At 47.3% G+C, this 23663-nt stretch overlaps 1 protein-coding gene across 2 annotated transcripts in view; it reads left to right on the top strand.

Moving 5' to 3' along the window:
- The first annotated feature begins 748 nt into the window (after positions 1 to 748).
- The window catches only part of SDCBP (syndecan binding protein), a 43860-nt gene continuing 20945 nt past the window's right edge, over positions 749 to 23663 (top strand). Inside the window, exons 1-4 of one of the 2 annotated variants that reach the window (XM_073583957.1) lie at positions 749 to 904; positions 13752 to 13812; positions 18228 to 18312; positions 19200 to 19300. In XM_073583957.1, the coding sequence (XP_073440058.1) occupies positions 13762 to 13812; positions 18228 to 18312; positions 19200 to 19300 (237 nt within the window). In that variant the 5' untranslated portion in view covers positions 749 to 904; positions 13752 to 13761. Of the gene's footprint in view, positions 905 to 982; positions 1007 to 13751; positions 13813 to 18227; positions 18313 to 19199; positions 19301 to 23663 lie in introns of those variants that run through there. The other variant, XM_073583958.1, reaches the window with a different exon arrangement.

Here is a 23663-nt window from a genome sequence, read left to right as displayed (position 1 = left end):
TGGATTGTTTACTGTTAAGGGCAGTGAGAATCTGGAATTCCCTGCCTGAGGAGGTGTGATGGAACTCAGTCGAACATGTCAATTCTTTCTGCGGTTTCAAAACCGCGGAAAAATCTGCACTGTCTGCACTGCGGTTTTTTATTCCCATAGGGAATAATGGTACTGTACACCACAGCAAAAACTGCAGAATCCGCAGCGTGCACACACCCTAATAGTGACTAGCTGTGAAATGGGTGTGGCCGGCGCGTGGCCTAAAATTTACCACTGCGCGCACCACAGCCTTTGTCCCTCTTTCCCTTCTTCAAAAGTCGGGAGGTACGCCATCAGGCCGCGTTCACCGCATAATGAACGACGCAAAAGCAAAAAGGAGAAAAACCAATGAGATTTTTTCCCACCATTTTACCTCAGCTGCTCCACTGTTACTCAGAACATTACACGGTAACATGAACGGGGTCACTCAAAACTACTGCTATACCCACAGATAACAGCCTCAGACGGTTTCTGACAAAAAAAAGTCCTGGAAGGTGCAAAAGACCCTCAAAAATAATGTGCTTCCTAAATTACATGAGGAGAGGTCTCCCCCCGCCCGGGCACAGCCCGTATGACCGGGGGCGCAGGAAGGTTTTCTGTCGGCGTCACATGAACACGGAACTTCCTGAAAAGCGAAATCTCTCTCCGCCAGCGACCTCTCACACTTCAGTCGCCCCCGGCAACAGTCACGAGTCTGAGTTATTGAGTGACGTCACCTCGGTACCGCCCCAGCGCTGGCCCCGCCCCGGCCCTCGCTTTGTCTTCTGGTGAAGCCCTCAGCCGTGTGACGTCACTCGCTCCCGTGCCTGCTGGTGTACGGCCGCTCCTGCTGAGAGTAACGGTCCGGTGTCTCCTTATCTGCCCGCGGAAGAAGGTGAGTGTGTGACCGCTGGAGCTCACTGGGCCTGCTCCGGGCAGGGCCGCTCTTTCCGGACGTTGCCCCTGCCATCACCCGCAGCAGCTGTGTATCTGTCAGGTGTGGCTGTTATTCCTGCTCCTTCCTTCTGACCCGCGACCCCTCCCCCACTGCTTCCCTTCTCCCCCAAAATTGCAGCTCAGGAACCTGGAAAAGCTGAGTGGCAAGAGGGCAGCTGTGATGGCCGCCTGGAGGGTCACCCAGCTTTCCCGGAAAGTCCGCACAGAGGGGATGTGAGAGGGATTGTCCATAATCACCACCTGTACACAGGGATCGGGGGTCCGAAAGTGCCGTGAGCCATTGGTGGTCCTGCGTTGCACCCATAGGAATGCACTGAAACGCTCATTTGTCGCATGTGGCTATGCCCACCATGCATGAAGTGAGCGCTTCATGTGCGGATAGTACCCAGGGTCTGGAGGAGGGGAGACTGTCCTCCAGGCCCTGGGTACCATAATCCTGTAAAAATAGAATAAAAATATTTTAAAAATTATATTCTCACCTTCCGACGGCGCCTTCCCGCCTGTCCGGAACGCTCCCGGCATCTTCCGGTCCCTGTAGTGCTTTCGTGAAGGACCTGCGATGATGTCACGCTCATGAGAGTGCGACGTCATCGCGGTCATTCGCACAAAGCATTACTCTGACCAGAAGATGCCGGGAGCGTGGCGGACAGGCGGGAAGGCGCCGTCGGAAGGTGAGAATATAATTTTTAAAATATTTTTATTCTATTTTTTACAGGATTATGGTACCCAGGGCATGGAGGAGAGACCCTGGGTACCATCCGCACATGAAGCGCTCACTTCACGCATGGTGGGCATAGCCACATGCGAAAAATGAGCGTTTCAGTGCATTCCTATGGGTGCGGAATCCCCGCGATTCCGCAAAAAGAATGAGCATGCTGCTGATTTTTCCGCTATGCGATTCCGCTGTGGAAAAATCTGCAGGATTAGCACAACATTGCAGAATCCCATAGGATTGCATGGGATGCTTTTTTGCAGCGATTCCAGCCTAAAAGTTAAATGGGATGTCCAGTTAAAACAAGTTCTCAGCTATCTGTGGAATAGGCGCTAACGTATAGGTTATTGGGGGTCCAACCCCTGGGGCCTGCACCGAAGGGCAGATTGGAGCCCTGCTATCCCCATAGAATGGCTGTGTGCGTTCTGTGTCTCCGTCCACCCCCTATATGGCTTTTTCCCGCAGCCTCATCCAGAATGAGTGGGATGGTGTTTGAGTATCTCATCTGCTCCATTTTGTAACTGGGGTAAAAATTCCCCATTCTGACAATACTTGTGGACCCCAACATTGGGACCCAACCCAATGCAATTTCTCCTCCTGCAGATAGGTGGAGACTTGTGTTCACTGGCCAACCTCCTTCAGTCAATCAGTGACTGTGTTGATCAGAAACCTCTTCTTTCCTGTCTGCAACATTCACAATACAGGCCTGTATGTTTATCGTAGAAGTACACTAAAGCTGAAGTCGCACATAGCGACTTACCAGCGATCCCGACAACGATATCAACGTGTCAGGATCGCTGGTAAGTCGCTATGTGATCACTGGTGAGCTGTCAAACAGACAGCTTCACCAGCGATTAGCACAGCGACACCGCGCGCGTGGCATCACTGTGTTCGTTAGCGCTGATGCCATATTCATGTCAAAAATAGAATTAAAATAAAAAATATTGTTATTCTCACCTTCCGACGTCCCACGCAGCCTTCCCGCCTCTCTCCACGCTTCGGTTCCAGTAATCCTTTGCGAGAATTACCGCAATGACGTCCGTTCTCGCAGGATCACGAAGTCTCGCGGTCATTCTTGCAAAGGATTACTGGGACCGCGAGCGTGGAGAGAGGCGGGAAGACTTCGCGGGACGCCGGAAGGTGAGAATAACAATTTTTAAATTTATTTATTATTTTACACCTGATCGCTGGTCTCCCGCCTGTCACACGCAGCGATGCGTGCTGGCCAGCGGGAGATCAGCGAGGAAAAAAATGTCCAGAGGTTTCTTGCAGCGATCAGCGATACCGGCAGGGGGGCTGATCGCTGTCACACACAGCGATCTCGCTGGTGAGATCGCTGTTGTGTCACAAAAGTTGTGACTCAGCAGCGATCTCGCTAGCTAGATTGCTATGTGTGACGGGGCCCTAATGAGAGACTAGTAGCTAATCTGCTTGTCAATATACCATAAAGCTTGCCCTACTCATTACTATTGGGTGACCCCCCCCCCCCCCCCCCCCGTCAATATCGACGTGACTGTATGACCACTTAATATTTGAGGGTCTCTTTCCTCTCTCCCAAAAGATAATGTTGAAAAAAGGATGGTGTTGAGGTCAAATGTCTGATGCTCTAAGCTGAGATAGTTGGCAGCTGGGCCGGCGTTATTCCACAGCGCTTTACAAACCTCATCATCATTGTCCCCATAGGAGCTCACAATCTAATTTCCCTACCAGTATGTCTTTGTTGTCTTGGAGAAAAGTGGAGAACGTGGAGGAAACCCACTCAAACACGAGAGAATACAATGTGCAGATGTTTTCCTTGTTGGGATTTGAACCCAGGACACCACCATCAGTGCTAACCACTCTGCCACTGTGCTGCCCACCAAGCTGCCTGGCATATATATGGCCAGATGAAAGGGGTTCTCTGAGAATGTGGCAAATCACCCGTGTCATATTTTCATGCTGCAGCTTATCCTAGTTAAATGTCATGACGGTTTCCCACATGAAGAAACACTGCTCAAGGCATATGTCTCAACTGTTAGAGGAGCAGCATTGTCAACAAACGTACCTGATCTACCTACTCACCTGTGGAGCAGGGCTGTGACAGGTGATTAAAACACTTCTTTACTGAGCACATTAGGGTCTTTTCCTCCACCTTCATCTTCTCAGTGCAGTCAGTGCCCTGCTATGAAACTTTCATGTCAGACTACTTTATAAATGTACATACAGCAGGATAAAGCCCACCCCTCTGCTTATTTGCGGAGTCAGATAAGGATGCTTGTTTTGTTTTTTTTCCCCTTTTGTCACAGCCTTTCTCTGCAGCTGAGTGAGCAGATCAGGTGCTCACAATGCTGTTCCTCAGGCAGTTGAGACCCATGTCAAGCAGTGTGGGTTTTTTATTTTTTTGCAGCAACCAGTCCTGACTTGTGAGTGGGATGGGTTGCAGCTTGAAATGTGTAACACTTTTTTTATCGCATTTTCGGAGAATCCCTTTAAAAGGTTACTAATACTTTCAAACAACTTTTCAGAATAGCGGTCCTGCATATACACGAGGAATAACACTTTTTCTGGCCATTATGTGACTTCTATCCTGTATTGTTACCATTTTTTTTCCCAATGCGTTCTCTTCTGAATATCATCCAGTATAAACTGGACAGGTGCGAGTGAGATCAATGGCATTTTATGCGCACGGAGCAATTGTGTTATTGGCGTGCACGATCGCAATCGGCCTGTCCTGTCTCTACCAGCTTTGCACATCTAGAGGCTGAAACTCGTCTAGTTTCTCTTTGCAAACTAGTTGTAGCTCAGTGCGATTGGATGGAGACGTCTGTGAACAGCAATTTTCAAGTCTTGTGTAATGAAAATGTGTAAAAGGTCACAAGCCGTGAATGCTTTTTCAGTGCACTGTACTAAAGAAATAGGTTTTGCTGAATCTTTTCCAACAAACCTATGTGTAATTTTCCTCTTCTCCTCTACTCTGTGCTGTGCAGAGATCAGACTGCAAGTACAAGAGACCGGTTTAAGCCTCTGTTCAAACTTACAATGGAGGCTTTCTTCAGTTTTGTCTGGAGCAGAGCAGTGAGTGTTTATTTTTTTTTTTTTTTTTTTTCCCTGTGAAAACCATTTGCACCACAACTAGTGCAATAAAATACTGCTAAGGCCTCATACTCACTGGCGATAAAATCGGATGACTGCAATCCGATTTTTAATCTGATTGCACTCTGACCCATGTTAGTGAATGGGTGACCTCTCACTTGTGATTTTTTTTTTTTTTTTTCTTCAGCCAAATTTGGTGTGAGAGAAAAATCGCAGCATGCTGCGATTTGCAGTGATTTTCGCCAATAGAAGTCAAGGGGTTGTGATTAAAAAGAAAAAAAAAAAAAAAAAAAGGACCATCAGTTTTCCATCCGTTTTTAACGGATTACATCACCATTCTGTGGTATAGAACACTGTAAATGACTGTAGAAAAAGAGTGGCTGGGGAAAAAAAAAACGGATGGAAAAATAAAAAATTGCATAGAAATCGCATGACACTGGCATAACTCTCCACCCTTTTTTCCAGTCCAGAAATCGGACTGTTTTTTAATCGCCAATGGGTATGAGGCCTAAATCTGATGCAGTTGTGATGACCGCAGTCTGTTCCATGTCCTCAGCTGGCTTACTGCTGCGGAGCAGTACACAGCCCTTGTCCGACTCCCTCGCAGCGCCTACAGTTTGTTGTCCAAAAACTGGAATTGTGTCCAAAAGAGTCATACAGGAATATGTTCAGGTATTATGCAGCCAAGTAGTGGTGGGTGCCACTGTGCAAATGTTTCACAAACCCGTGTGTTTTTTTATATATATATATATATATATATATATATATATATATATATATATATATATATATATATATATATATATATATATATATACCCTAACCAGCTTCCTCCGCCGCCGCGATCCAGGATCCAGACGTTCTCCAGGCCGCCGACATCGGGATCCAAAAAGATGGCGTCGGCGAAATCTCGCGAGATTACGCCGACGCCATTTTGGATCCCGATGTCGCCCATGCCAGCGACATGTTGTTGCGGCGACGCCATCTTGAATATCGGGGGACTTCACGAAATCCAAGATGGCGTCCCGCAAGAACATGTCGGCGGCCTGGAGAACGTCTGGATCGCGGCGGCGGAGGAAGATGTCGGGGCAGCGACGATGACGGTGTGAGTATGAGAAACGGAGTGAGAGAAAGGAACGTATGTGGAGTGAAAGAGTGAGTGGACATGAGTGGAGGTGAAAGGTGAGAGGAGTGTGTGGTGTGTTGAGGGTTAACATGGCAAGAGGTGTGAGGCTGTGTGCACACGCTGCGGATTTTGCTGCGGTTCCGCAGCGGTTTTGGCCGCTGCGGACCCGCAGCAGTTTTTGCTGCGGTGTACAGTACCATGATTCCCTATGGGACATGTCAATTCTTTCTGCGGATTCTCCTGCGGTTTGCCATCTCCTCTATTGAGGAGATGAAAAACCGCAGGGCAAAACCGCAGAGCAATCCGCAGGTAAAACCGCAGGTCTTTTGACCTGCGGTTTCGCCTGCGGATTTTACAAAATCCGCGCGGATGAATCCGCACCTAATCCGCAGCGTGTGCACACAGCCTTAACGACGGCGAAATCTCGCGAGATTTCGCCGACGCCATCTTGCATTCGTGAAATTGCGTCATTTACCTCACGCCGACTTGCTGTGCGGACGCTTGGCATTGCCTGTACCACCATAACTACTGCTGCCTTGGTCCTATGCCTGTTTACTGCCGGTGTCTAATTACAGGGCCAATTTGCCTATACTGCCATAACTATTGCTACCTTGCTACTCTGCCGGTGTCTAATTACAGGGCTAATTTGCCTCTACCGCCATAACTACTGCTGCCTTGCTCCTCTGCCGGTGTCTAATTACAGGGCTAATTTGCCTCTACCGCCATAACTACTGCTGCCTTGCTCCTCTGCCGGTGTCTAATTACAGGGCCAATTTGCCTCTACCGCCATAACTACTGCTGCCTTGCTCCTCTGCCGGTGTCTAATTACAGGGCCAATTTGCCTCTACCGCCATAACTACTGCTGCCTTGCTCCTCTGCCGGTGTCTAATTACAGGGCCAATTTGCCTCTACCGCCATAACTACTGCTGCCTTGCTCCTCTGCCGGTGTCTAATTACAGGGCCAATTTGCCTCTACCGCCATAACTACTGCTGCCTTGCTCCTCTGCCGGTGTCTAATTACAGGGCCAATTTGCCTCTACCGCCATAACTACTGCTGCCTTGCTCCTCTGACTGTTCACTGCCTGTGTCTAATTACAGGGCCAATTTTGCCTCTACCGCCATAACTACTGCTGCCTTGCTCCTCTGCCGGTGTCTAATTACAGGGCCAATTTGCCTCTACCGCCATAACTACTGCTGCCTTGCTCCTCTGCCGGTGTCTAACTACAGGGCCAATTTGCCACTACCACTTCATAACTACTGCTGGGCAATTACAGGGTCAATTAGTATCTGTTTACTCTACAATACTCCAGGACGCCTTCTTCACTGCCAGATAACTGCCAAATAGACTCCTTTACCTGTGCCAACATGAGTCATAACAAAAAGTATGCCAATGCCAGTGAAAGGAAAGCAGCTTTAGCACTATGACAAAAACAACGCCGTGCTAATGAGACTCCTGAGGAAAAACACCATCGCCTTGAGAAGATTAAGGCTTATAAACGCCGTCGCCTCACACACGAATCCCCTAACTCTAAATCCATAAGATTGGCTGAAGAAGCCTCTGCATGCCGTCACCGCCGACAACAGACTGCCTCTTCCTCATCATTATTATTAGACTCACAACAGGATGCTTCCACATCAGCATGTGGAACAATTTACTGCTACACTTCATCCCATATGCCGTTCACTGACATAACTAATCAGCAATCTGTTTCTGCCCTATCAATACCACCATTCAATACTGATGCACAGTATGCCAATGCCAGTGAAAGGAAAGCAGCTTTAGCACTACGACAAAAACAACGCCGTGCTAATGAGACTCCTGAGGAAAAACAGCATCGACTTGACAAGATTAAGGCTTATAAACGCCGTCGTCTCACACACGAATCCCATAACTCTAAATCTATTACATTGGCTGAAGAAGCCTCTACACGCCATCACCGCCAACAACAGATGGCTTCTTCCTCATCATCTATAATAATAAATGCCCTAAGCAGCTTCCGGTTGTAACAACTTCCGTCCAGTTGTAACCGGTGACGTCACCACACACACGCACATGTTAACCCTCAACACACACTCCTCTCACCTTTCACCTCCACTCACGTCCACTCACACTTTCACTCCACATACGTTCCTTTCTCTCACTCCGTTTCTCATACTCACACCGTCATCGTCGCTGCCCCGACATCTTCCGCCGCCGCCGCGATCCTGGATCCAGACGTTCTCCAGGCCGCCGACATGTTCTTGCGGCGACGCCATCTTGGATTTCGTGAAATCCCGCGAGATTCAAGATGGTGTCGCCGCAAGAACATGTCGCTGGTGTGGACGTCTCGGGATCCAAAAAGATGGCGTCGGCGAAATCTCGCGAGATTACGCCGATGCCATTTTGGATCCCGATGTCGTCCACGCCGGCGACGCCATTTTGGATCGGCGAAATCCCGCGATAGTCAAGATGGCGTCGCCGCAAGAACATGTCGCCGGCGAGGACGACGTCGGGATCCAAAATGGCGTCGGCGAAAACTCGCGAGATTTCGCTGACGCCATTTTGGATCCCGACGTCGTCCACGCCGGCGACATGTTCTTCCGGCGACGCTATCTTGACTATCGCGGGATTTCACGATACTCAAGATGGCGTCGCCGCAAGAACATGTAGCCGGCGTGGACAACGTCTGGATCCAGGATGGCGCCGGCGGAAGATGATGTCGGGGATCGTGGAGCAGCGGCGATGACGGCGTGAGTATGAGAGACGGAGTGAGAGAAGGGGTCGTATGTGGAGTGAAAGAGTGAGTGGAGATGGTGAAAGGTGAGAGGTGTGTGTGTGTTGAGGGTTATCATGGCAAGAGGTGTGATGCTATCGCATCCTCCCGATGCGATAGCATCGGGCCATAATCTAATATGTGTGTGTATATATATATATATATATATATATATATATATATATATATATATATATATATATATATATATATATATATATATATATAGCTCATTATTTAATAACATTATCAGAAGCAAGTCAGAGATTCATACTGCTTGGACCACACAATTAGGAAGCCTGTCCCTCAGTCATACTGCCTGTGTTGTAATCAGATTGTCGTGTACGGAGCCGAAACAGCACAGCTACTTACACCTTGCGGTTGTCATTTTTGGGTCCTGAAGCTCTGCTCCAGTTCGGTGCAGTAGGAGCTGAGCTGCAGTATTTGACAACAATCGCTTCAGTGTACAAAGCGGTGCTATTCCAGCTGTACATGCTGATCTTGTCTCTGCAGCCACGGATTGGCTGCAGCAGTCATCAGACTAATGGAATGAATGAGTGGTCAAGGTACAGGAGATAAGTAGGAGCTTGCTTTTCTTTTATTATTTTTTTTGGCACATCTTAAAGTGGTACTTTGGGGAGATAAAACATTTTTGTACTGCTCCTGCCCTCATAACACTAAAGATGAGTTGCCCAGGGCACTTCTATTGTGTTTATAAGGCCAAATTTACACTTTCCTTGCTTGGTCAATATCTTAAATCAGTATTTGTAAGCCAAAACAAGGAGTGGGTGAAAAATGCAGAAGTGGTGACGTGTTTCTATTATAATCTTCCTCTGATTAGTCCACTCCTAGTTTTGGCTTACAAATACTGAACATGTGAACGTGGCCTAACACTGCTCTCCCCTCCTGTCTGGGACTTTATGCCCGCCAATCCATTGTCGTTCAGCTATTTGTGATTAAACTCCCTCACTAACCAGCTCTGTATAACATAATTCAGTTAAGTAAATGCTTTAAAAAAGCATGTATAACCTCCGGTTTTCCTATATTAATGAGGGCTTTGACTTGTTGGGGCATTCGTTGTCTCAAACTTATCAGCCCTCTTTCCATGTTATCACGCCACTGTGGTTGTGATAACATAATTTGCATGAGCGGCGTCATCTCCGCTCATGCAAATCTGCGCAGACGCGCTGCTCACTCTGACAGCGTCACTGCGCCTCTGAAGGCAGGTGTACGTTTCCCGGCTTCAGAGGCGCACTTCATATGTCTGGGAGTTCAGAACATGACTTCCGGTCATACACAGTGCGCCTCTGAAGCCGGGAAGTGTACACCTGGCTTCAGAGGCGCAGTGATGCTGCAGGAATGTGCTGCGCGAATTTGCCAGATTTGCATGAGCGGCGTTGACGCGCTGTGCAGGGAGCTGGTAACCAAGGTTAACAGCGGGTTTCTAAGGACCGCGCGACGCTTAGAAACCTGCTGTTTACCTTGGATACAAGCTCCCTGCACCATCACCCTGGTATCTAAGGTACACAGCGACGTGCGCGCTCGTCGTCGCTGGTGCTGATCACTGGTGAGATCTGCCTGTTTGGCAGCTCACCAGTGATCATGTAGCGACACACCAGCGATCCTGAAAAGTTCATATTGTTGTCGGGATCGCTGGTGAGTCGCTATGTGTGACGGGGCCCGTATTGTCCAAGACGGGAGCAGTGAGGAGCAGCTCCTGTCACAAAGAATTATAAGGGATATAAAGATAATGTGTATTGGGCAAGGAGAGCGCCAAACCTTATCTCCCCAGAGTATCACTTTAAATTAAAGTTGACTAACCTCTTTAAGGTTGGAGTTTACAAATGCTGTTGGATACCCCCTATGTATACCTCTAAGGCCTACTGCTTGTACGAGTGTGTATATACCTGTCCATATAGGAAAGTTATACTGACACATACTAGCCCAGAGTATCCCAGAAGGTGCATGGGACCCTAAGGATATGTCTGGCATTTGCTGCTACGTATACATTGATTATTTTCAAAAAACCAAGTATGTATTACTGTGTGTGTATAGTATGATACATAGAGATAATTGAGGCCCGTTAGACATTTTACATTGATGCCTCATTTCTGCTGAATCGCTGTGAGTTCAGGATATATGGCAGTTTCGTTTCACTGCTCGTGTTTACTCTTGTATGATCTGGTTCAGGCTCCTGATCTGTAAGGGTATGTGCGCATGTTGTGTGTGGATCTGCAGCATATTCTCATGCGGTGTACAGTACCATGTAAAACAAAAACTGCTGTGCAAAATTTCACGCGGAAACGCAGCAGTTTGTTCCGCAGCTTTTCAATTCTTTGTGCGGATTCCGCAGTGTTTTTACACCTATTCCATTATAGGAATCCGCAGGTGTAAAAACGCATGCCAAATCCGCAGGTAAAACGCAGGTCATTTTACCTACAGATTCTGCGCGGAAAAATACCCACAGGAAACCGCAACATATACACCTACCCTAAGAAATTCATCATCATTTTCAGTTGTGTGACTGCGGGATCAATAACCAGACGTCAGATGGCCATACAACATGGATGATCACAATGGCCAGTGGCTCTCTTGACTGGAGCTTGACGGTTTCATGTATTTCTATGCAGCTGTCATTCTTGGGGGTCAGGAGAGCCAGTGGCCAGTCTGGGCACTGCGTTGTGACTGTCATCTTAGTTATACAGCCGTCTGAGGCCTAAAGGTGTAATAATAAGTAACCTCAGGGCGCTCAGTCAAAAGCTGATGCTTCCCACAGCCTATACACATGAACAGTGTGCAGTAGTCACCCCCTGTGTGCTTTTTTTTTCCTCTGACACTACTAAAATATACTGTACTGGGGGGCTAATGGGCTTCATATGTAGTATGTAACCTCCAGTGGGGACAAGAACTGATGTGAATGGTGATCACTTCTGTACAGCGCTGCAGATGATGTCGATCTATAACCTTCTAGACCATTTAACTGCCCTGATTCTTGTGTGAATTGGGTTGAAAAGCAAGTCTACATATAGAGGTTATCTCAGGTCTTTTGCACGGGTGAAGCCACACCTATTGCATTGTTTAGTTATGACCATGTGGATTGTGAATTTTAGGAATTGTCCTTATTAAAGGGGTTGTCCACCACTGGACGACAACTTCTTAGTAGCCCCTGTCTGCTCCTTCGATGTCGGTGTGGTCTTCCAGTGGTCATGTGACATTGTCATGTGTCTGTTGCAGGAACTCCTCAGTGGCTGATTGGCTGCAGCTTTCTCTATTCCTTCTGGTCTCTGGCTGCGTTCACCATGTACCGGGAGCCTCAGCTCTGACATTGGAGGTCATCCTCCTTGCACGTTCTCCCTCCTGGCCCAGATGATGGATCTGATGGGTGTGTTTATTATCCCTTACATCCTTCTTGGTTACCTCCTTTTAATAACATTCCTATTGGTGACCTTTGTATTCTCTTTGGCACATAAGACTAATACTTCAGCCATAGCAGTGAATAGAGGCGTTCACTTTTACTACTTTCCTAGAACTTGTGGAAATTTCCCACTTTGGTTAATGGTTATGATGTAATATGCAGGAGTGTTACTGGACATCATATGACTGTCATTTGCCTGCGATCTTCTGATCTCACGAGAACCTTATGACAGGATTAGTCTTTTGTTCTCCATTATTCTGGTTTTAATATTACATAGCTTGGTATATGGTAGGTAAAGAGTTACACATTTATCTTCATATTTCTAGTTTCAGAATCACTCTTTGTAGTTTTATGCATTTTATTTTTCTTCTCTAAGTCTTCAGGAACAAAACTCCATGTGAGTCCTTGTTGAAATGGTCATTGGTCTAACAACCAGTAAATGTGAGACATCTATTCCCAAACCTGTGGTTTCAAGATTCGCCATATTATTCTGTGTTTACAGCTCATTTACAACTCAATCAAAAAGCCTCTATATACATTGGATGAACCTGCTGGTTTCTTGGGGACCGGTTTTCCATCTATGTTTGGGACAGTGATGAGGAGGCGTATGTTCGAGTCCATGCGGCTATATGATTTGCAGCTGTTAGCCTCAACACGTGGGGATTGGCTGTTGGTTAGGCAGTCCTCACATGTGCTGAGGCTGTGTAACAGCTGCAAAGCATGCAGCCGCACTAACTCTAACATAATATACGAGCACGCTCAGATAACACCCGAGCATGCTTGAATGTGACGATATCCGTGCACGTTCACTCATCGGGGGCTTCCCGGCAGATGATGTTGGGGGAGAGAGAAGGGTCGGCAGTTGAACTTGAAATGACTGTTCTTCTTTTAAGATAATCCGCTGCCCAGCTGCTTCCGTGCCTCTCCCCATTTAACGTGGGGATTGGCGGTTGGGTGGGTCAGGGAGAGCGTTATTGGCTATATAAACGTACGACTGAAGGTTGTCTTTTGTGTCTGGCAAGCTTAAATTGATTCTTTGCCAGAAGGAAAATTTTGATGACTAATTCTTGGGATATGTCATTGGGAGTCCAACACCAGACACCACTATGATCAGCTGGATGTAAACATTGTTCTGATCTGCACTGTGCAGCTTTATTCAATGTGTAGCAGTCACTGCTGGGTGCCCCAGAGAACATCCTATTCAATACAGCTACTAATTGGTGAGGGATTGTGACCCCCCCCAGCGATCTTGTATAGATGATCTGTAGGTAATATCTCCTGACTGGATTACCCCCTGAAGCCTTGTGCACACAGCTGTATTACATCTCCATTATGTACAGTCATAATGGGTTTACCGTGAAGTTTATTGAGCCTCAGTCAAGCTTTGACTTCATCCCAAGGGTCTTTTTATCAGATTGTGAAGAATCCTGCACAGCAGCACAAAAGTTGTATGGCATGAGTGGAAGAACCACAGACTTCATGGGGCAGTGGGTCCACAGTGGAATCCCCCACTTTATATTGTCCATTGCCCCAGTGGAGCAGACGGGTGGAATTGGTTCTGTGGGACAACTTCTGAGTGCTTTTTGGGCACAGTGCGAATGATTTAATTGTGCTTTACCCTAAATCGTGTTTTTGGATTGTATACTTAATAGTTAATATTCCACTTGTAATAATGGCTTTTTATTTATTTTTTTGCTCTTTCAATAGGAGGATCAAAATGTCTTTGTATCCATCACTTGAGGATCTTAAGGTCGACAAGGTTATTCAGGTAGGTAACATTCAGCTATTACAACATTCAAATAAGATAGACCAAACAAGGCAAGTCTTTGTTGTCCGACCACCACATCCCCTTTTGTATACCAGACCAATGCCCTAACCCCATAACTTCCCTCTCCAAAATCACTGAAGGAGAGCTTGCTCATCTCCTCTCCAAATCACACCTCACCTCTTGTGCACTTGACCCCATCCTATCCAACCTCACAACCACACTTGTCCCATCCCTAACCCATCTCTTCAACGTATCACTAACTTCTGGTACCTTCCCCTCTGCTTTCAAACGTGCCACAAGCACACCTATCCTCAAAAAGCCATCCCTTGACCCGAGTGCTGTGTCCAGCTATCTTTGCTCCCATTTGCTTCAAAACTCATTAAGCAGCTCATCCACGCTGAACTTTCCTCTCACTTTGCATCTAAATCGCTCTTCGATAACCTACAATCGGGGCTACTTCCCCACCATTCCACTGATACTGCCCTGACCAAAATTACTAATGACTTACAGCGAAAGCAACAGACAATTCTCTATACTCCTCCTTCTAGACCTGTCCTCTGCCTTCGACACAGTTGACCACTGCCTCCTACTACAGATCCTCTCTTCCTTGGGTGTCAAAGACCTTGCCCTATCCTGGATCTCCTCATACCTTACCAACCGCACAATTTGTGCTTCCTACTCCCACACTACCTCCTCATCTCGCCCTCTGTTGGTGTCCCTCAAGGCTCTATCCTAGGACCCCTTCTCTTCTCAACCTATACCCTTGGCCTAGGTCAACTCCTAACGTCCTATGGCTTCCTGTACCATCTATATGCTGATGACACTCAGATCTACCTCCCTGGCCCAGATGTCACCTCTCTGCTGTCCAGAATCCCAAAGTGTCGATCAGCCATATCCTCCTCCCGCTTTTTCAAGCTCCGTGTGGACAAATCTGAACTAATCATCTTTCCTCCATCTTGCATATCTTCCCTACCTGATCTATCACAATAAATGACATCACGCTTTCCCCTGTCCTGGTAATCAGCTGCCTCGGAGTAACCCTTGACTCTGCCCTGTCCTTCAAAAGGCACATCCAAGCTCTCGCCACCTCCTGTCGCCTCCAGCTCAAAAATATTTCCAGAATCTGTCCTTTAGTCAACCCTCACTCTAACAAAATGCTTGTGCATGCCCTAATCATCCCCTGCCTTGACTACTGCAACATTCTCCTCTGTGGCCTACCTTCTAACACTCACACCCCTCCTGTCCGTCCTTAACTCTGGTGCCCGGCTAATTAATCTCTCTCCTTGCTACACTCCTGCTTCTCCTCTTTGCAAATCCCTTCACTGGCTCCAAATTTCCCATCGGATCCAGTTTAAACCCTTAGTGACCATCAATACGTCTTTTTACTGACCTCGCATGAGACAATAGCATCCTCTGACTGGTGAAAATGCAGCAGCTGTTGGCTGTATACTATAGCTGACACCTTGGTGTATCAGCATTGATTGGTGTTGGCACCAACCAGTGACAACAGCATCTAAATGGTTAATAGAGTGTGGGGGCTCCGATTTATTTAACCTCATCGGCATCCTGAGACCACGAATGTGTGGTCCTGGTGTTTGCCATGGCAATTCACAACCAAAGAACTGCTTTAGAGTCTGCCAACTATAGCAGCCTGTTCAAATGTTATAAAAATTTAGGTGGTAAAAATAAAATTTTTCCTTCCTGTTATGCCACTTTGTATTAATTCCTGAAAAGCACCGAAAGGATTAATAAACTACACGACAGCAGTTTTTAATACATTGAGGGGTGCTGTTTTTAAAGTGATCTCACTTTTGTGGATTTTACTACATATAGGTCCACCAAAGTCCCTTCAAAACTGAATAGGTTCCTAAAAAAGTAAGCTTTGTAAATTTCCTTGAAAAAAATGAACATTTTTTTGCTACAGTTTTAAATCCTCTATCATCCTAACAAAATAAAAGGATATTTTAAAAATGGTGCTGATGTGAAGCAGACATGTGGTAAATGTTATTTAATGACTATTTTATATGGTGTAACTGTCTTGATTAAAGGGATATCTATTCAAATTTTTAAAATGGCTAATCTTTAGATTTATTTATTTTTTTTTTACATATTTCTGACTTTTTTTTAAATAAACGCAGAAAATATTGACTTAAATTTACTGTTAACATAAAGTACAATGTGTCGCGAAAAAACAGTCTCAAAATCAATTACATCTGTTGAAGCATTCTAGAGTTATTACCACAAAGTGACACAGGTCAGATTTAAAAATTTTTGGCCTGGTCACTAAGGGGTTAAACTACTAAGGCTAGTTTCACACTAGCGTTTATGAGCGCAGCGACGGCCTGCGCACGGCTGCCGCTAAGCCCCACCCCCTGCCGCGCCCCGCCGGTAGCTCCGCCCACCGGCGCATGACGCTGCATGCGCCCTGCGTCCCCTATCTTTATCACAGGGGGCGCAGGCCGTGCGCAGTATGCGTTTGGCGGCGCATGCGTCCTTTTGAAGGTGCGCCGACCTGCGCCAAAAGCAACCTGCTGCAGTTTGGTTGCGTCGGCGCACCGTCAAAAAGGCGCATGCGCCGCCAAACGCATACTGCGCACGGCCTGCGCCCCCTGTGATAAAGATAGGGGACGCAGGGCGCATGCAGCGTCATGCGCCGGTGAGCGGAGCTACCGGCGGGGGCGCGGCAGGGGGCGGGGCTTAGCGGCGGCCGTGCGCAGGCCGTCGCTGCGCTCATAAACGCTAGTGTGAAACTAGCCTATCACTGACCTACAAAGCCATCCATAACCTTTCTCCTCCGTATATTTCCGAACTAATCTCCCAATATCTTCCCTCACTTAATCTCTCGTCCTCCCAAGACCTCCTTCTCTCCTCCACTCTTATTCGCTCCTCACCCAATCGCCTCCAAGATTTATCCCGAATATCCCCCATCCTCTGGAATTTTGTGCCCCAACACGTCCGACTAGCAACCACATTCGGATCTTTCAATCGGAACCTGAAAACCCATCTCTAAAAAAGCTTACAACCTGTAATGACCACGCTGCCACCTCAAAACCTTCGGCGCTACTGTAGCCCCCGACCTACGGTCTGCAACACCATCGGAAGCTACTGCAACCCCCAACCTACTGTCTCCTACCCCATAATCCTGTAGAATGTAAGCCCGCAAGGGCAGGGTCATCTCCCCTCTATAACAGTCTGTCATTGTTAATTTGTTTACTGTAAGTAATATTTGTATTTTGTTGTAACCCCGTCTCATGTACAGCCCCATGGAATCAATGGTGCTTTATAATAGATTAGTAGTTGTAACATTCAGCTTTATCCGGCCTTGTGTGACCTATCCTTAATGAGAGGGGTTCAGCCCTAAAGCTCAGACTTGAGCCCAGGTTCATCTTTGCTAAGGAGACCCCCAGACACGCAGGGCTGTGGAGTCGGTAAGCCAAATCTCCAACTCCTCAATTTCCATGGCTCCAACTCCACGACTTTGACTCCCTCGTACCCAAGGCTATGGAGTCGGTAAGCCAAACACTCCGGCTCCTCAATTTTCCATAACTCCAACTCAACCAAAATAGGCTCCGACGCCACGACTCTGTCTCCACAGCCCTGCGAGACACGTGCAGGGGATTTCTGTGAAACATGAGTACTGTATGGCTAAGGTTAGTCTCTGTCTATAGTGACCTTACAGAGTGCTGATGTGCTGGGTTCCTTGTCTTTTACATGCCCATTGTTAATTTTTCCCTGACTTACTATAATTCACAGCTGGTACTTGTGACAAAACCCCATCTGTTAATGATGGACCGTTCTGCTGTGAAAGCTCTCTGGACAGTGGATTACTAAAGGTTTTTCATTGAGATGAGGAGCCATGTTAAGGCTGGAGTTTCTGTGCTGGAATGGGAAAATAGAGAGCAGTGGATGGGAGCCAAGTTCTGGCTGAATAATTGTGTCCTTGTGAATACGGGAATGTTTGTATGCCAGCAATCCCCTCGGACTGGTAAAGTGGACCATTAGTATAGTTTATAGTACCCTTTTTAACTCTTAATGGACGGATTACATTAGTAATGTATGACATTGTCTGAGGAGCTGTATTCCTCCTACCAAAGATAAGTGGACATTGACTGTTTTTAGCTCCACAGCTGACTTGTCTCCATCTATCTCCCATTGCTGGTGAGCTGGAAATGTCTCCCTCCCCCGCACTGAGTAGTTGTGGAGATGCATTTCTGAGACATGCGATTTTGTGTTTCCTTGTGCTATGCTGTGTGGTGTTGTGAAATCTAAATCCAGTAAGACGCCATGTTATTATGAGAGGTAGCAAGGATGTACATGATCGGTCGTATTGTCCAAATTTGCAGAACAGCCTTAGATGAAGCTCATAGATACCGTAATTGCTAGGTTTATTACAATATGTATTTCTTATTTTGCAGGCTCAGACTGCGTTTGCAACAAATCCAGCGACACCAGCAATATTATCGGAGGCTGCAGCACCGTCATCTGCGTCTCAGTATGGAGGTACGATCACAGCTGGAGAATTAACTTTGTTTGCTTGAATTACTTCTCGTCCTTTAGAGATATTGGGTAGAAGTAAGGTGCCAAAGCTACACAGTGATCTACCCCCACACCCAGAAGGGCATGTTAATATGTAGCAGACTTTCATCCATCTGAATGGGGCTTGTAGAAATGAACCCATATGTTGAAGAATCCACCCCATTTCAGATGTATGGAACATTCTTTTTCCGGAGAGGCGATCAGCCCTTCATGGACAGGAAACCTACAGGATAAAAGGCATTGCGTCTCCCATGCATCAGTTGGTTTACTGTCTGTGATGGGGAAACCTTCGTTTGGATCAGTGGTACTACTGTATGAAGATGAGCAGATTTACCAGGGCCTGGCCAGTCGATTCCAGCAGCATATCAGTCGCTGGTGCAGGTGTCCTGTAAGTGCCATGGTGGGTCGAGAGGGGCTTGACTGGCATACGGGCACAGTTAGTGGAGTCATTCTATGTGGTCGGCCAGCTACTGTGCTCCCAGGGTCTGTGCATGCACATCAACCAGGTTCAAAAAGGTATAGTGGTATCTTAGAAGTTGTCATGTGGTGGCTTCTTAAAGGGGTTGTTCAATGCGGCCAGCACATTAATTGCTTCAGTGTGATGCAAAATAAAAATGCTTTCTTGATTGACACCACTCCAAACAGTGTGTTCCCCTCTGGTTTTATAACATAAGCAATGTCACATGACCTGAAACCGATCAGCAGCTATTGCTTGTCACAAGACTGGCGCAGTACACAGGGCTCCAAGCGGAGGCACAGTACTGGATCGGGATAGCTATAAGCCAGTTGCTATCTATAAATGATTATGTTGTGCTATTACTATTGAGTTAATATTTCCTTGCTTTGTCTAGGATTGTACCCAAAACTGTACCCAGAGCTTTCTCAATACATGGGAATAAATCTGAGTGAAGATGAAATACACAAGAACATGTCTATGGTGCCTTCTGCTGGGGTGAGTGCATTGTAGCATAGTGATCTTATTGTACAGCCTCCTTTAGCAGTGTGTTACTATAAACCAAGTGGCCCCCTTTGAGTTTTCACATAAATAACACATGAGCAATACACCAAGTTTCTGGGCATTTTTCTGCCTTTATAAAAAATTCTGTACACTCACTACTAAGACAGGTAAGACCACATAGGAGTATAACGTCCTAAATTATTTAGAAAAATATAAATGTATTAAACATATAATGAATGACAATACATATATACAAGGATCAGGTAACGATGGCTACAAAGATCACCTATCAGAAACACAAAGTGCTAAAGTACCAGAAATATGCGCATACTAAATGTATACAATACACTAAAGCGGGAGTCACACATTGCAATCTCGCTAGCGAGATCGCTGCTGAGTCACAACTTTTGTGACACAACAGCGATCTCATCAGCGAGATCGCTGTGTGTGACAGCGATCGGCCCCCCTGCCGGGATCGCTGCAAGAAACCTCTGGACATATTTTTCGTCGCTGGTCTCCCGCTGGCCAGCACGCATCGCTGCGCGTGACAGGCGGGAGACCAGCGATCAGCTGTAAAAAAATAATAATAAAAAAAATTGTTGTTCTCACCTTCCGACGTCCCGCGCAGCCATCCTACCTCTCTCCACGCTCCTGGTCCCCAGTGATCCTTTGCACGAATGGCCGCGAGACGTCGCGCTGCTGCGAGACCGTGACATTCTTGCGGTCATTCTCGAAAAGGATTACTGGGACCGGAGCGTGGAGAGAGGCAGGATGGCTGCGCGGGACATCGGAAGGTGAGAATAACAATATTTTTTATTTTAATTATTTATTTATTTTTATTTTTTTTACAGGGATATGGCATCAGCGCTAACTAACACAGCGATGCTGGGCGCTCAGCATCGCTGGTGAAGCTGTCTGTTTGACAGCTCACCAGCGATCACATAGCGACTTACCAGCGATCCTGACATGTTGATATCGTTGTCGGGATCGCTGGTAAGTCGCTATGTGTGACTCCAGCTTAAACCAGCAGTGTCATTTGCATGTGCATAAATATAAGCTGGGATATATCAAATCATCCACAAGTATTGCTTACCTATAATATGCCAAGCTGGACACGAGCCCGCCACCACACGTTTCGCTGCACTTTTTCAAGGTGCGGTTATAGACAATGCATAGAACTGTAGCATGCATGCATGCCCATGCTGCTGCATTCAATCCTGACGCCAGCGAGGATGAACAATGCCTGTTCTTCTGATTGGTGAAAGTTCCTGCAATGGGGTTGACTGTAGTTGGACATTTCTCACCTATTCTGTAGATAAGTGGTAAATATCCTACTTGCGAGAAAACGCTTTTAGGCTTGATTTACACTTTAAACAAATACTTCTTCTGCAACCAAAATATTATATTTTATCTGTTTCAGCAACAAATCTGAGTTGCCTGATGCTGAAGACCACTTTCATCATTCTCCCCTGCTCTGCTGGCAATCATCGCCAGCAGGGGAGAATGTTAAAAATTATATTCAACTGATAACAGAGTGAGCAGGTTGCAGCTGATATGAGTATTCATCACCTGCCGCCTGTGCTATAAATAAATTAAATATCCGGTTTGGGTTTTCCTGTGTTTTTGTTAACAAGCCAGGCAAAACTGACAGCTGTGGACTGCAAGGCTAATTATTCAGAATAGAGGGGTCCCCGCGCTGTTTTTTTAAAAATTATTTAAATAAATTTAAAAAAAATGGCATTGGGTTTCCCCTTAGTTTTTGACAACCAGCCTTGCTAAAGCAGACAGTTGGTGGCTTGTAAGGCGCCATGGATATTGCCCCCTCCAATCTAAAATTAGCAGCCAGAATAGGCACATCTGTTAGATGCACCTATTCTGGTGCTTTGACCAGCTCTTCCCACTTGCCCTGTAGTGGTGGCAAGTGAGGTAATATTTGTGGAGTTGATGTGACCTTTGTATTGTCTGGTGACATCATTCCCACAGATTACTAATGGAGAAGTGTCTATAAGAAGGTGTCTATAAGACACCTATTCATCAGTAATCCTATAACTGTATTGTAAATAAAGACACAGTAAGTATAAAGTCCATTTATTTGAAATCAAAACAAAACACACTTGCATTTTTACTTAAATTTAAGAAACAGTTATACTTGCCTAACGCCAATTCCATTCAATCCCTCGCCTCCTGTAATATAACAAAAAAAAACATTTATTCAGTCGCCATGACGGCACCACGAGAGGGGATCCGCCCTTCGGGGACAGGAAACCTACAGACATAAAAAGGGCGGCCCTCTCTCCCGCCTCAGTTGGTTTCCTGTCCCTGACAGGGGACCCCTTCAGACATACCTCTCAGGAGTCCGGATGAAATCCCATGCCAGGCAGACAGATTCAGGCAGCCGGGGGTCCCCTGCCTCGGTCTGTCCGGAGTACTGGAAGCGCCGCATGGCAGGGGGACTGTTGGTGCAGGTGGTGCAGCGGCCCGGGGCGTCTGCTTCCGCCGGAGGTGGGGGCCGCTGGCTCGCGGGCGTGGACCGGTGACGCGACCTGGTCGCGCCGTGGGCCGCGACTGACGTCAGGGGTGTGCGCCTCTGGGGAGGCTGGGCGGCCGGGGCTCGCGCCTGGTCGGGGGTTTCCGGTCCCCGCCGCGGGCTCGGTCTGGTGAGGGGAGGAGGAGCCGGACATCAGGGGGTACTCGGCAGGCCTGGATGAGGGACACCTGTGAGTCCCATAGGGGGCGGTTCCGGGGGTTGGCCGGCTACTTAGCTGCCTCAGATCAGCTGCGATGCGCTTCTGGCCCTGTGTTGTTGGAGAATGGCGTCGCAGGAGCGGGCAGAGCCTCTGGACGAGCATCCACAGATGCAGCCTCAGCCTTCAGAAAGACCCCAGCAGCGGTCTAGCAGCAGCAGCCGCTCTGAGAAACATAGGTCTACTCAGAAGGCGAATACAGAAAAATCCACAAGCCGTAAAGGATCAGCGGCTCCGATGGACCCCCCCACAGAACCCAGTACTGCTCTGCTATGAACCAGGGTAAGTGAGCTACGAGGAAGTTCACCTTGGTGATTTTTTTGTTCCCCTTATGTTCCCTCTCTCCATTCTACCAGGGGAAAAAGTGCTCTGGTAAGAGCAAGCACAGAGTGTACGGAATGCGGGGTTCCCCTCCCGGATGGTCAGGGAAGGAAGCTATGTAGACCCTGTATACAGCGCCTTGTCACAGAAGAGACCGCTGACTTTACCTCCAGTATACGGGAGATAGGCAGGAGGTTAGGGGTTCGGTTAGATCCCTATCTCCGGACACGGGGTTCAGGGAGAAATCCCCTAAATCCCCCATGCTGGTCTCCAATAGCGACTCGCAGGAGTTTAAATCAGATTCATCATCAAAATCATCTGAAACCAGAAACCAGAACCACTCCTGTTTTCCACTAGAACAAGTCAATCGTCTAGTAAAGGCAGTAAACACCACAATGGGGATTGAGGAGGTGCCGACAGAGAAGTCAGTACAGGATTCGATGTTCCGAGGATTGGACCGAAATCATAGGTCCTTCCCGGTGGTAGACAAAGTTAGTGCCCTTATTACACGGGAGTGGAAAAAGCCCGAGAGGAAAGGCTCCCTGCCTCCTGCCTTCAAAAGAAGGTATCCATTTTATGGAAACAGCTTCATCCTCATGGGACAAAGCCAAAGCGTGCAAAAAGACGTCCCTGCCATTTGAGGATCTTGGTAGCTTAAAGGACCTGCTGGACAGGAAAGCGGATGTTTTCCTCAAGGGAACCTGGGAAACATCAGCTGGAGCCCTACGGCCAGCGATCGCTGCCACGTGCACCGCCAGGTCCTTAATGGTATGGTTGGACCAGTTGGAAGGGCAGCTTAGAGATAAGGTCCCAAGACAGGACATTCTTTCCGCCCTCTCTACAGCCCAGGGAGCGGCGGCCTTCCTCTCAGACACATCGGCAGACTCTGTGAAGTTAGCAGCCAGATCCGCAGCCCTCTCCAATGCCGCCCGTAGGGCCTTGTGGCTCAAATGTTGGCCGGGTGACATGCAGGCCAGATCAAAGTTATGTGGTATCCCATGCGAAGGGGTTTACTTATTTGGTAAAGTGCTAGATGAACTCTTAGAGAAAGCTGGCGAGAGCAAGAAACGCTTTCCCTATCTGGGAAGACCGCCTTACAGAAGAGACTCCTCCAGAAGGTGGTTTGACCGTAGGAGAACAACAAGAGAAAGACCCAGATATGACACCAGGAGAAGAGGTAGGGGGTATATGTTTAATACCCCTTGGGACCGTAGCGATCCGAAATGACTGCCGGACCAGGTGGGGGGGAGGTTGTTGTCCTTCTACCCAGCCTGGTCATGTAGGACAAAAAA

Source organism: Dendrobates tinctorius, unplaced genomic scaffold (assembly GCF_039654945.1).
Source record: "Dendrobates tinctorius isolate UK_male_01 unplaced genomic scaffold, ASM3965494v1 ptg000082l, whole genome shotgun sequence".
Taxonomy (NCBI): domain Eukaryota; kingdom Metazoa; phylum Chordata; class Amphibia; order Anura; family Dendrobatidae; genus Dendrobates; species Dendrobates tinctorius.
This window is presented reverse-complemented; position numbering and strand designations above follow the sequence as displayed.